General features: G+C 40.4%; 1 protein-coding gene across 1 annotated transcript; it reads left to right on the forward strand.

Moving 5' to 3' along the window:
• Positions 1-29: 29 nt before the first annotated feature.
• Positions 30-14,019, forward strand: C4H4orf17 (chromosome 4 C4orf17 homolog). Its single transcript, XM_048941248.1, has 8 exons — positions 30-3,390; positions 5,964-6,170; positions 6,734-6,798; positions 8,278-8,439; positions 8,686-8,767; positions 9,140-9,305; positions 9,638-9,681; positions 10,505-14,019. The coding sequence occupies exons 1-8, from the start codon at positions 3,294-3,296 to the stop codon at positions 10,687-10,689; spliced, it is 1,008 nt and encodes a 335-aa protein (XP_048797205.1). The 5' UTR covers positions 30-3,293; the 3' UTR covers positions 10,690-14,019.
• The last annotated feature ends 3 nt before the right edge of the window (positions 14,020-14,022 follow it).

Genomic DNA, 14,022 nt, shown 5'->3' on the forward strand with positions numbered 1-14,022 from the left:
CACTTAACTACTAATTTAAATATTAACAGAGTGTTGTGACAAAGTAACACATCTAAATTCCCCAGAACATATTGTACCAGCAATAACATTACGTAACACTTTGAGGTTTTTAAACTTTGGCAAGATTTTAAACTTTAGTTAGACATAGTTCATCTTTATAGGTAGAAAACATAAAAACATAAGTAGTGTATGCAGAAAATCAAAAGACCCAGGAAGAGAAAGTATCTTCCACTCCTATAACTAAATTTATAGACTATTTTTAGTAAGCATTTAATCTGAAGCTTATGGACAGTACGCATTATGGTAAAAACACCATTCAAAATAATAATAATTCAAAATAAATACAAAAGGGCTTTGGAAAAGCCAGTCTCTCCATTTATTTTTCTTTAAATCAAAATTATAAATGCTTGCTAAGAAAAACAAATGCAATCAGATGTAATACAAATCAGCAGTTCTCATTATTCCAATGAGTCAGTCAATCCACTACAACCAACACCATATATTTTGTGTATTTTACTTTTTATGTCAGGAGATATAGGTATCTCTCATTTGTATGATGTGCTCTGCATCCCATCTACATAAAGATGTACCTAAAAATAAGAAGCACTTCTATAGGGTTACACTATCTTAAAAAAAAATTATCAACTTCTCTGCTGATATATTTTGGTATTTATGTTTAGAGTAGATGAAACCTAAGCTAGACTGCAGTGCTAATACAGATATAAGAGTTTCATGGCACAGAGGCATTTTTTTTGCACCCTTTAAAGCAGCCTTTGGACAGACAGATGCCTGACAGTCAACAATCCCGATAAGATGTTTTGCTCAACAATCATTTAAGATAGAAATTAGACCAAATGGACGCCATGTTCTTTGCTGAAATCACAGCAAGGTAGCAACTCTGAAAGATAATGCCTCACATTTGAGCAGATCAGGCAAGCTTCAGCTAACCAGTGTTCACTGGTGTTGCATGTTGCTTATAATTCATATCCTTGAAGGCAAGACAATTTCCTTCCTTGCAGGAGAAAAGTCAGAAGTCAATTTTCTTTCATCTTTCTGTGTTGGCCAGTTAAATATTGGTAAACGCAGTGGTAAAAACAAAGTTCAATATGCTATACAATTCAGAGACAAAACACTTTGGAAAAGTACATAAATCATTACATTCACTCTATTGCAGGGAATTCAACTGGAACTTTGAACTCTCTATGATGATTGATCCATTATGCTATATCTGTTCTGCAATCCATCATCTTTTATACACCAAAACTAAAATTTTTCATTTAAATACTTTTACAATAGTAGAGAATAACACAAATCCATCAAATCCTTACCCATTGCTACAGAAGACAGTGTTAACTAGCAAGAACTGCTTCAAATCTTGTTTCACAGCTGAAATGCAGCTTTCTGCTTTGAAATTAGTATTCATGTTTATTGTTTTCTCCTAAATAAAACACTGACTTCTGATTTCATTCCATACAAATTTAGAACAAGCCAGCAGAGCTCCAGTAGTAGAAAACGTGGTAGTGAGGTAAAAATTGACTTCAATCAATCAATTTATGAATAGTTAAGTATCAAAATGATCAGAAAAAATTAATGAGTGCACTCTGACTGGTATCGAAGAGCATGAGAAGCACTGTGTACATTTCTTACAGCCACCATGAAATCAAGTTATCTGACAGACTGCTTGGTATTTTTGATCAGGAATAGTTTGTGCAAGGCAGTGGTCTGCAGGAATAACAGCAGGGAACTTGCAGCATAACAGCATTGCTGTATGTGATCAAAATGGCAACTAAATGGTGCTGCAAACCATATGTAACTGAGTACATAGGCTTTAATCACTTACTCCTTTCTGTCTTCTGCTTTGTTGTTTTCAGCTTTTGTTAATAAGTCATGTTATTTCCTCAAGTATTCCACGTGCCCCCAAGTACATATAGAAAAGAAAAAAGACTGCCATTAGCTTTAAAAAAAAAAAAATCCTGTGAAATGCCAGTTCCACCCTACCACCACATGCCCTGAAATGTAATCATCACATGGGACATGACCTTTCCTCGGTTGTCTGAGAGGGCATACAACGACCTTAACCCATGAGCTTCAGCTCTGGGATTTACACTTTTTGTTTTCATATGGGGCAACATCACGTCTCATGGCCTTCTGCACATATTGTGAAATCCCTCAGTCTACTCAATTTGTTTTTTCCTAAGTCAGATGTAGTCATGGAGTAAAAATGTAACTGTGCAAAACATAACAGTTGCTTGAAAAAATGTCTTCATCCTTTTCCAATCCTCTTTTCTCCATATATTCCTTAAAATATGAGCAGCTACTGCTCATGATATGACCACACACTGCTTCCTTACCCTAATGGATAACTGATGAATGCTTATTCTGCTCTTGTGGCTGAGCAGCCCCTAAAGTTTTATTTTCCATTTTTTATTAACTTGATTCTGAGTCATCACAAGGTACCTTGAATACAACACCATTCTTTGGATGTTCTTAAGATGTTAAAGTAGGAGATACTCTAACCAAGGTGTCACAGAATCACAGAATTGTAGGGCTTGGAAGGGACCTCCAGAGATCATCGAGTCCAACCCCCTGCCAAAGCAGGTTCCCTACACCAGGTTGCACAGGTAGGCATCCAGGCAGGTCTTGAACATCTCCAGAGAAGGAGACTCCACCACCTCCCTGGGCAGCCTGTTCCAGTGAAGGAGCTATACGTACTATATGGAAGGAAAAAATAAAGGTAACAGTAAAAACAGCTAAACTTCAACTTCTAAACCCAAAATCTAGAAGCAGACACCAAGTATTTAGAGAAATAAGACTTCCTCTCTGCATACACCACCTTTAGAATCAAGGCCTCAGCATTTCTTTCACTGTCATTTCTTGTCCCTTCACTTCCCAAGCCAGAACGCAATCTACTCCTTCAATATATTTTGTTACTACAAAAAGGAGTGTCACTCGGCATGTCAATGGGCAGCTGAGCTCTTGAGCAGAAACAGCGAGGCAACAGAAGCAGTTGCAAAGCAACCACAGGCAGTATTAGTTGTCAGGGCTAACTACTTAGCCACAGAGCAGAAGGTAGCTTGCTTCCAGACTCCTGTGCTTATGCCTTCTCCAAAATGCACGTGGAAGAGGTAAAATAACAGTGAAATATTTAAAAGAAAAGCAATAATTGAAGCTTCCTCTACTTTTAAATGTCAATTCCTGTTCTTCACTTCCAGCATTCAGTCTCATTTGGAGAGCCTAAGAGCCAACCTGCTCTACAGTAAGACACTCTGCAAGAGAATAGGAAAGCTTACACAATGAACACCTGTCAACATTGTTCTCGCTCCAGGAGCTCATGGGTAACATACTCCTCTAGGAACGTTCCCCACCCTCGGATTCTCTGCCACATACAAGGTAAGAGTTGTACAGAGATCACATGGCAGCCCCAGAAGACTGCCCTAGCAAGCACAGACAGAAACGTGAGCATAACACAACTTTGTTCCAAAAAAGCACCCAGTGCTCCTATTTCATGGATCTAAAATAAGCATTTAATCAGCATTCACAGCTCAGTAAGAAATCTCACTATTGGAAATGATGAGTCCTGGCCAAAATACTCAGACCCCTTGGGGACAATATGGGTAAGCAGCATCCCTACCATGACAGCAGTGTCACCTGCATAGTAGCATAGCGTTCATTACATAGAAAGGAGTGAAGAACAGCTTACTCAGAAGTAAACATTGAAAAAATCTCTTAAAATCCTCTGCACTGCAAATTTGTTGCTCATAACCTTAAAATGTGCCCTGAACACTCTGCTCTATGCACACACAAACTTATTGCCCCCACTTATTCCACTGGTGTCTTTACCTTTTCTCAGCAATGAATAATCCCAGGCTGACAGTGTAAAAGTTAGGACTTTCTTTACACTCTACCACTAAAACTATTTCGCCAAGACAGCTGAGGTTTCATTTAAGCTAGAACAACTTCTCTTTCCTTCTGTGCTCACAAGTGTACCTCAAATGCCAAAGACTCTACTTACAGAGACATGTTCTCACTTGCTTTTTTTTAAATTCCTTCACTCTCACCTACATCATTCTGATATTTTCCAGGAAAAGCATATTGTGTAACACAGTATTTCATACTAATCTTTTGCTCTAATAATGCTGTGCTATTTTACTGCACACTAGATGTAGCCAATTACTGTTCTTACTGCTGAAAGGAATAGAGTCAGAAATCAGCATAGCATCCACATCAGCAAAACAAATAGTTCTTCTTGGGATGGGCTTCTGTTTCTGAAGTTGAGCCTGTGCATTTGTACAAAGACATCTTTTTGTCAGTGGCTGAAAGAAAACTGTTGATGCCTGGCCAGATTTACATTGCAGAAGGTACATAAGGGTCACAAAAAGGGTCACAAAAAGGGACACAAAAAGGGACACAAAAAGGGACACAAAAAGGGACACAAAAAGGGACACAAAAAGGGACACAAAAAGGGACACAAAAAGGGACACAAAAAGGGACACAAAAAGGGACACAAAAAGGGACACAAAAAGGGACACAAAAAGGGACACAAAAAGGGACACAAAAAGGGACACAAAAAGGGACACAAAAAGGGACACAAAAAGGGACACAAAAAGGGACACAAAAAGGGACACAAAAATTTCTACTGAGTTCCTCAAAAATTGTAAGGATAAGTAAATATTGTTAGAGAATTTATATTGGTAGTTGACGAGTTCATAATAAAACTTCTGCAATAAGGTATAAAGGGTGATGCAGACCAAATTATTTCTGAAAAGGCTGAGTTTCTTTTAATTCAGAATGAACACCTTTGAAGGAAAAAAAACAAAACAACTTCTTTGACACTGACCACACAGCTTAAAATGCACATTTTGTACTCCTCTGTGTGCATATATATAATCTACATAAATTCAGAATATAAAATATATTAAATACATATTTATCTTTTAAAATGTTTTAGATGTATAAAAATATATAAAAATACAGAACATATTTTTATCACTTTTTCTATAACCCGACAAAAGACAAGGCAGCAAAGATGAAAGTCTTATATTGCTTAGCCAGATTCTAGTTCTTCATTAACTGCTGCTACTGTCACTGAAGACAACAAGCTTTTTAAGTTAGACATGAGAATTATTGCCTGATTACCATTGCTTCACTCTGTCTGACTGCTCTCCAAGATTTTATTTGGAACATCTTATCTGTTAGGCAGAGCTTGATCACACCATGCTCTGCAGCAGAATGCTTATGGCTCTCTGCCACCTATTCAAATATACCATGTTTATTCACTGTTCAAACACCTTTTGTTTGCTGTACTACCATACTCACTGCTTTGGTTAAACTGTCAGGGAAATGGATCAGAAGACTGTGTGTTTACAGTTTAGAGCCTCTATTTCAGTGTGTCCAACTCAGCCCCTGTGTGCTACCCATCTGGGGTTTTGTTCTCACAACGACTCAAGAACTCATGGACGCAGAATAAGACTCATTGAATGGTCAAAAGCAAAAAGCAAAGTTTTAGAAAAACACTTGAGAAAAAGGAAAGTACCATTTCATTTGACACATGAAGCAGTGGATAGAGCTTACCTATTTGTAATACTGGCTGTGGGGTCATTCCCAAAAGGCAGTAGGTATCCTCTTCTCGTATGTGGTACCATCCATTCGTACCGTACATCTGGTCTAGAAGCAGAATGTGAGAGGTCAGTCATGGGCCTAAAGCAATGACACTCACACTGTCTTTGCAAGTTTTGTCACAGCTGAGTGATATTTTTTTCCTGTTAGGCTTCTCAGACTGTTGAAATTCCCTTTGACACATTCTATAAGCCCTACAATATGATATAAAACAAACTTTGATACATTTGTTTTCTGTTCATCCAGAACTGACTCTCCCTGGAGATCACTTGGTAAATTATACTTGTTTACTGTAGCAAAGACTGTAGCCATCTCTTTTGTTTGTATTGTTTTGTTCTTTTGCACAGGGTTAAACAATAGTCCGATCTGTTCTGTAAGACACAGCTGTTTCGGAGAACCCCCATATGCTGTCCAAACAGCCATCCCTGAGCAAAAAGCTGACGGAGAGTGTGTGCTAAATGGGAATGCCAGAGGCAGCTCACCTGCCAACAACTGCCTTCCAAGGCTTGAGGCTTTCATGCAGAGACGGCCTGGTTCTTCACAGCTTGCGACACGTGAGTAGGGGCACCAAACTGCTACTTTCACAGCAGCAGCAGAGGAACCTACGCTATAAAAGGTGGAACCAGGTCTCTGCCAGGGCTCTGTGTTATCACAGCTCAGGTCCAGGTAATTGGAACCTAGGGTGGTCCATTAAGGAGGCAAGTGTTTCTTCTCTTCCCATCTTACCAGATTTCTCCTTGCTGACTACACAGGCAACTCTGCAGGTTTTAAAAATTCTATGCTCACTAGATATCTAATGATTTCACAATTATCAGCAATTATTGCATCTGTGAGCAACATTCTCAGTAGCAGTTACATAGTACCATAAGCATACATCTGTAACATACGGTTTCCACAATTTTCTTCAGCTTTGTTAGGCATCCCAGCAAACATCTACATTAACATACAGTGCTACCTGATATAGTAAAAGCAAACGAAAAAGGAAGGAAATACAGACTTTTAAAATATGACTTGTGCATTTTTGTGATTAAAAAGGCCCCCTCAGATACAACCTAAGGTGCATCTTATGTTTTTTTATTTTTCAACCTGAGATAACACTCTGCCTACTGATTTCCAGAACATGGAGAAGGACTTGCAAATGTTTCAGAGAGGACTCAAAGTAGCCCCAAATCACCAGAAAAGGTGAGTGAAAAAAACCAAGGTATAGTTCTTAATTTCAGCACTCTCCTGCTCTCTTCTGAATACTGTAAACCAAACTCACCATCTCAGGCTGCTAAGGAAGAAACACACCCAAAAAGAGGGATATGGGGAGAAATTGGAATGGATGCAGCATCAAGAAGAGTTAAGACTTAATCATCACCCTATCAATTTCAGCTCTGTAATATCACTGTGCTTTGCTAGCAAGAAAAATGGTCAAATCCAATAAATACAGGAATAAAAACTCACTTTGTCTCAAACAGCTGGAGAAAATAAATGATCCCATTCTTCTACAAACAAGTACAAGATAAATCCTGCCCTTTTAACACAGATTCTTTACATTTTAACTGCTAACAGTTTTAATTTTGGTAATACCATTTTGTGAAAGTAACATACTGGGGTTTAGATCCAACTTCACAGCTGTGTTTATAAACGCCATTAGAAGGCTCTCTTTGCAATAGCTCTTTAGTCTCAAGCTGCACGTTAACCAATTACTCACTTTCACAGTGATTGTACAATAGCTGGTTGCTAAGTTTTTATGCTATTACAAACACTGTCGCAAGGGTGGCAAAGAAAAAACCACCGCAAATGTTGCTATACTGATACTGAACAACAGATGGCACTACTCCGACGTTTTGCAGAAAATGTGCTAAAAATAAGAACGAGGTTCTCTCCTAACTTTCTTATTTTTTTTTATGTCTAAATGTTGCTCATTGACTCCCACTCTGGGCATAGTAATGAACCTCTCTTACTTTTCCTGTATGCATGCAGAACACAGTTCTTCAAATTGTTTACTGTTTTGGCTGCAAAATAACTTCCCAATGGCCAGATACTGCCATATGGTGAGACACACAGAAAACTACTGATGCTAACCATTCGGTGCATTTTGCTTTTCCTCTGCCTTCCCCTGTGCACTTATAAACAAAACCTTCTGCTAATCACATTGCAATTCCCAGACTCTTACTATACTGGCCAAGCCTGCACACAGAGAAATGAAGAGTTGCTGAGGAGCACCCTGCAAATCCATGATGGTAAAGCAAACAAAGCTTAGAAGTCCAGATTTAACTCCTTCCTCATCCAATTTCTCTTCGTTGTTACTCAGCATCACTTTCATTCTTGTACCAAAATCTAGATCTTTCCAGAAAACAGATTTTCAAAAAAGATGATTCAAAGCAAAGCTTAGTATAAGGTTCTACACATTTTCTTCAGCAGTAAGGGGAAAAAAATCCAACATTATGCTGTGCATATCTGACATTATTCCTGGTGACTGTGTGTTAGAGCCTGTAATCATTAACCTATGCATTTCCTATTTCTGGCCATTTTCAGCCAAATAACAGTTTTACATGTATTTACTGCTGATCATCCTTTCTGGGGATCCCTGTTAGACATATTTCACGTTGCCTTTAATTGCTCTGAAAAGGAGTCCAGGCATTTCCTTACAGATTGTTTTCTATTTTGGAAAAGCTTTTGAAAAAACGACCCCAAACCTCTGCACAACCAGCAACTGCCCAGGGAGTCCTCCGGACTCTCTCCCAGCCTTCTTCTGCATGCCTCAATTCGAGTCACAGTCCTCACGCCCAGCAGAACACAGATTTTGACCTAAGCTACCTGCATTGGGAAATAAAGGTAAGATGTGACTGCTGCAGCACATGGCTTCCAATGATGTGACACATTTTTATTTCTCGAGGATAGCATGAGACATTATTTGACAGACTTTATTTTTCCCACTGTGGATTCTACTGACTTAAATTTGTAGTTAGCTATCACTCTGCAAGACAGTTTGCGTAGCTGTAAAATTCTGCATGCTCAGGCTACTAGAGCTAAACCAACACACGCACCAGAGTGATAGTAACTATCTCATACATCTTCCAGGTGCTCGAAAAACTGAGAAACATTTTCCAGACGGATTCACTTACAGAGATCCAAGAATGGCTCTCAAAGGCCAGTCTAAAAGGTAACAAGCATGTGCGTTCATTTTTGAAAGGAACAAATCTCTGACATATTTGTATAAACCCAAGAAATTTTCACAGGCCTGAACTGTGTAAGATTGCTGAGTTGGAAGGACTCACTGAGGTGTGCCCAGATGTGGCCGTTCTGAACAGAAAGCAATCACCCAGATCTCAGCAGACTCAGGTCTGCTGCAGGGCAGGAAAACCTCACACTCTCAGCAGCACTCTGGGCTGCAGGAAGGCAGAAAACAAGCGTTATTTCTCATGTCCTTAAGCCCCTCAAAAAATCCGGGTAAAGGAACTCCCAAATTCACCTCCAAACATTCAAATCAGCAAGCAATAATGTAAATAAAATCTCTGCTGTTTTCCAATTTCAGAGAAAGTCTTCATGTCCAGACTGATTTGCTCTGAACTGACTGGTAAAGGCAGGCTGAATAACCAGCCACAGGCAATGCAGGAAGGTGCAGGAGAGAGCATGAATGTCCAGAGTTTGCTAAAGCCTCAGTCTCCTCAGAGAGGTCCAGAAGGAGATATAAATAACAGGTAAAATCTGTGGTGTGGCTGCTAGGCTGAGGAGATAGGCTAAACCTAACCAGAAAGTGTTGTTTTCTTTGCCTCTGGATTTTGTGAAAAATGCAACTTTCTGACTGAAGTGCATCACACATCTTGAATGAGAAACACTTCTAACTATAAAACTGCTCACACACTCTGATACAACTTTAGTTATTATGGGAACAGGACAGAGCTTTCTGAGCACTTTAAAGCTCTTTCAAACAAACAAACAAAAAACAGCAAAAACAAACAGAAAAGGCAAGCCTCCTGTGTGCTGCAGAGAACAGTTTATACTGTTTGACTTTTATTCCTTTTTCATTCAGGCCTTCAACTAACAGATCAGAAGCAAGTCAAAACATGAAGCATGGTAAGTACTGGAAATTATAAATGTGAAGATGCCATGTGCCTAGCATGCTACAGAAAAGGGACTGTGAAGTAGAGCAGCCTTCCCTTTTGTCACCACAGAAGGGCCCAAGTTCAGTGACAATATGAGAAATTAAACTTAAAAACGGAAGTTCCCTAAGCTAGATAGCCAAGACTCTTGAGGCCACTCAATTGGTTTCTCTTGATATGACATTCATGAAAATCTTACCCAGTGCACCTCATAAATGCAGGAAGATAAGGGGTGCGTATAACAGCATCTGCGTGTTGTTGGAAAAATCATAGCAGCAGGATCTCTTCCTCCACTAAAATCTCCTTTTAGGAGTTTCACATAGGCTGAAACTCGTGCTGCTAACAAACTTTGGAATTTGCCATCATGTAATGTATCTCCCTGGCTCTTTGCAGCTAAAATCCTTTGAGATTTTTTCAGCTACCAAAGCCCCCTTTTGAGCCTCTAGCCAGCCAAGGGAAACAAAATTACTGGAACTCCCCACAGAACCCACCAGTGCCTCTTTGTATCCCTTCTGAAACACAGAGACAACAAAAGTCAGTACCTGAATGCCTGATCATTTTAACAAAGCCATTCACAGCAGCTCCAATGCATTTACTGCTGTTACTAACCTTACTGAAGGAGTAGGGAAGCATGACCTTTTGTAAGAACAAGCACAAAAGAAAAAACTTTTGAAGTATCAATTTGTCCTTCAAAGTGCTGTTGGGGATGCAGAAGAGACGTTCTTTCTCAAGTGTCTACCAAAAATTCTAAGCCTAGCCTGGTAACACACTGCTTTATTTTTCAAAATCTTTTCCAGAAATGGATAAAGACCGTATTTTGTTCTCAAGGCTGAGAAACAGAGGTCCAGCACATGCAGACACATCATCCCCAGAGAAGAGTCATGGCTGGCAATGGAAACAAAGAGATGTGCCCTTGAATCCTGCCTTGCAGCAAGCAAAACAACAGACAGCCCCCACCCAAGGGAGGCCCATATCTTCATAGCCATTAAAGCAGCTGCAAGTCATTTTCACATACAGAAATGCATACTCTTAGCACTTACAGATATAAAATTAGAACAAATGTAAAGAAATCTGTTCAGATTCCCTTTTAAAATTATTTTCTGTTCGTTACATTTGGCTCTCAAATCATGCTCATAGGTACACGTGAAGTAAGCTAAATGGAAACAGGCAGAAGCAATGCTTTTCAGCATCAGATTTGTGTTTTTGCATGATCCACCTAGACCCACACTAATAACTCTTGTTATTCTAACTCTCTCATAACTCTCGACAGTCACAGGCATAATGAGACAAGGAGAGGGTCACCACTTAAAAAAAAAAAAAAGACCCTGGGTTCTGGCTGCAGTGACTTCAGATGTCTACCTCACAGCAAACCATTGTGTACTTCCATATCTCCTATTATCAACAGAGCAGCATCGCAGATTGATTTTAGCATCTGCAGCACACGGGGCAAACTAAGCATGAAAACTGCCATGCAAACCTCAAGCCACTGAAATGTAGGCCAACAATGACAGAAAAATACCTGGACCTTTCTTAGGTCAAGTGAACTGTGAAAGCAGAAGAATTAGATTTTATCTGAACGCGTCCCTGTCAATTCATTCTCACAAAACCAAAGCATGCCGATAAATAAGCCACAGTTCTACTGATTTATTAGGGAAAAAGAAATTCAGTGAAAGTAGGTTCTTTCAAAACAACTGCCTCTTTGTTGGGAAAGGAGAGAAAGAGAGAAATTCTGTTAGCACAATGTTGTGGAAAAAGGAGCTTGGCTCTGAGCAGAGCTTAGCTTACTCTTCTAACAGCCCCTGTCATCATGTCCAATCATTCCTACCATAACAGCCACCTCCTCCACTCCCACTTCTCTCTGCAGGACAGGAGCACACTGTGACCTGGGTGACAGTCCCAGCTCTGTGAGCAGCCAGTGAAAAGCCACTTGCACAGAGCAGTCATTGCTCAGGTGCACTTGCCAGCTCATACCACAGATGCAGAAACTTAAACAATTTAAATGGGTATCAGTTTCTGGGATATGTTAGGCATATGTCATTTCCCTACAGCTGTCCAACTGTATTAGCCTGTAGATGGGAGCAGATCTTCAAATGGGAGGAGTTGACAAGCATTATATTGTACAAGATGAACCCCTTCCCTTCTACGGCGCTTTGAAGTTTCCCTTGTGTCTCGGGTAATAACACTACAGAAGAGGTGGAAACCAAATAGCAGCAAAACTGAACAGCAGGGCTGAGAGACCATACATCGAATGAACAGTAACAATATCTGTGCGTGTACTTCTGGGCCATATTCACGTTGCCTTAATTCTATATAAATCTCTGCCCTAAGCATTTCTTATCAGCTGTCTCTCAGCATCACGCTGTGTTAGTTGAGCCTGAAAAGCTTAATTAAATCTCAGAGACCTTGGAGACTCGTTACTGAATAGAATCAGAATGAAAGGAAGGTTGGTACAGCTTCAAAAGCATAGTTACGTTCCCTCTGTGAAGCTGGCAGGCTACTGAGCAAACACATCAGAGCCATTAGGTGAGATAGTTTGCAAGGTTAGTTTTAATCAGCTACATCTTCAAAGTTATTTCCCTTCAAAGTCATAGGCTACTGTTTTTGCTAGATGTCCAAGACAAATGTCCCTCAAAGGTGCTTCACCCATCTAGGAAAATCATAGAATGACTTGCTTGGAAGGGATCTTGAAGATCATCTAGTTCCAACCCCCCTGCTACAGGCAGGGACACATCCCACTAGACCAGGGTGCTCAAAGTCCCATCCAGCCTGGCCTTGTACACCTCTCCAGGGAGGGCGAATCCACAACCTCACTGGGCAACCTGTTCCAACATCTCACCACCCTCACAGTACAGAATTTCTTCCTAATATCTAGTCTAAATCTACCCTCTCCCAGTTTAAAGCCATTTCTTCTCTTCCTGTCACTACATGCCCTTATGAAAAGTCCCTCCCCAGATTTCCTGTAGGCCCCCTTCAGGTACTCAAAGGCCACGATAAGCTCCCCCCAGAGCCTTCTCTTCTTCAGGCTGAAGAGCCCCAGCTCTATAAGCCTGTCCTCACAGGGCAGGTCCTCCAGCCCTCTGATCATCTTCACAGCCCTCCTCCAGACCTGCTCCACATCCTCCTCGTATTGGGGGCCCCAGAACTGGATGCAGTACTCCAGGTGAGGTCTTACAAGAGCAGAGTAGAGAGGCAGAATCACCTCTCTCAACCTGCTGGCCATGTTTCTATTGATGCAACCCAGGCTATGGTTGGCCACCTGGGCTGCAAGCGTAAAGGACAAACAAGTTTCAATGCATGAATCTTAAGCCTAGAATAAAAGTTATTTATGTTTAGAGGCTAAAGAATGGCAAAAGTCACACCAGATCAACAGGCTACAGCCTAATACAAGTGTTACCCAGTCATGCTGTGCACCTGTCCTGACTCCTTCCCTGGTCCTACCTGCTTGCTCTATTGATAATGTAGATTCTCTAACAGGAAGAGCTGAAACAGATTCTTACAAACACCAAAGCACAGCAAGGACAGAGATATTTGAAAGACTATTCTGGTGAGACAGCTGCATTTCTTTGTCCTGTAATAAAATTAGATGCCTCATCTTCAGAACTATCATTTGTTCTTCCCACCAACAGCTGGGAGCCCACAGCCTTTTGGAACCATCCTCTGTTACTGAGAAGAATCAGTATGCTAGTTCAAACAGTCATGCATCAATGTCAAACATTTCTAAATGCTTCATGAACTACTTGGGTTGCAAACCAATCTCCCCTGAAAGTATTTATTTCCATTCCTCTTCAGAGAGGTTACACTGTCACTGCAGATTGGCCCCACTCAATATATCTCTGCAGTGTACAGCTCTAACAGGAAAGTTACATGCTTCACTGGAATAACTAAATATGGACAAATTTTCAGTTTTCAGGAAAAAAAAAAAACTATGCAGTCGTTGAAAACTATTTCAATAAGCAGTTCTGAAAAAAAGCCTTATTATTCTAATACATTTGAGTATCTTTATTATGCAACTTACTCACTGAACAAATAACTGACGGCACTCATCATTCACCGCCTTCAGTTCAGATCTCATACCCGTCTTTTACTGGGGATTTACTTGGAGCTGGACTAGCAGTTGCCATCTCTCATTTTTAACAGCTGGAATTGTTGCTGCTGTGAGGCAGCTTTCTCTAAGCGATACGCCCAGCCTTCCCGCGAGTAATTTTGCTGTCATGCCTGCAACACAACCGTCAAACTGTCAGCATGCCATGCCATACTGCAGGATGCAATTCAAACAGCTTGGAAGCCACGCTCAAAGTCCTACAATTTCTCACAA

This window comes from Lagopus muta, chromosome 4 (genome assembly GCF_023343835.1).
Source record: "Lagopus muta isolate bLagMut1 chromosome 4, bLagMut1 primary, whole genome shotgun sequence".
NCBI classification, from domain to species: Eukaryota; Metazoa; Chordata; class Aves; order Galliformes; family Phasianidae; genus Lagopus; species Lagopus muta.

Excerpts from the sequence above, each read along its gene's own strand:
- C4H4orf17 (XM_048941248.1), top strand. The coding sequence starts at position 3,294 with ATGAACACCTGTCAACATTGTTCTCGCTCCAGGAGCTCATGGGTAACA. Across the intron at positions 6,171-6,733 it reads TTCTTCACAGCTTGCGACAC|AACATGGAGAAGGACTTGCA; the intron begins GTGAGTAGGGGC and ends ACTGATTTCCAG. Across the intron at positions 8,768-9,139 it reads CTCAAAGGCCAGTCTAAAAG|AGAAAGTCTTCATGTCCAGA; the intron begins GTAACAAGCATG and ends TTCCAATTTCAG.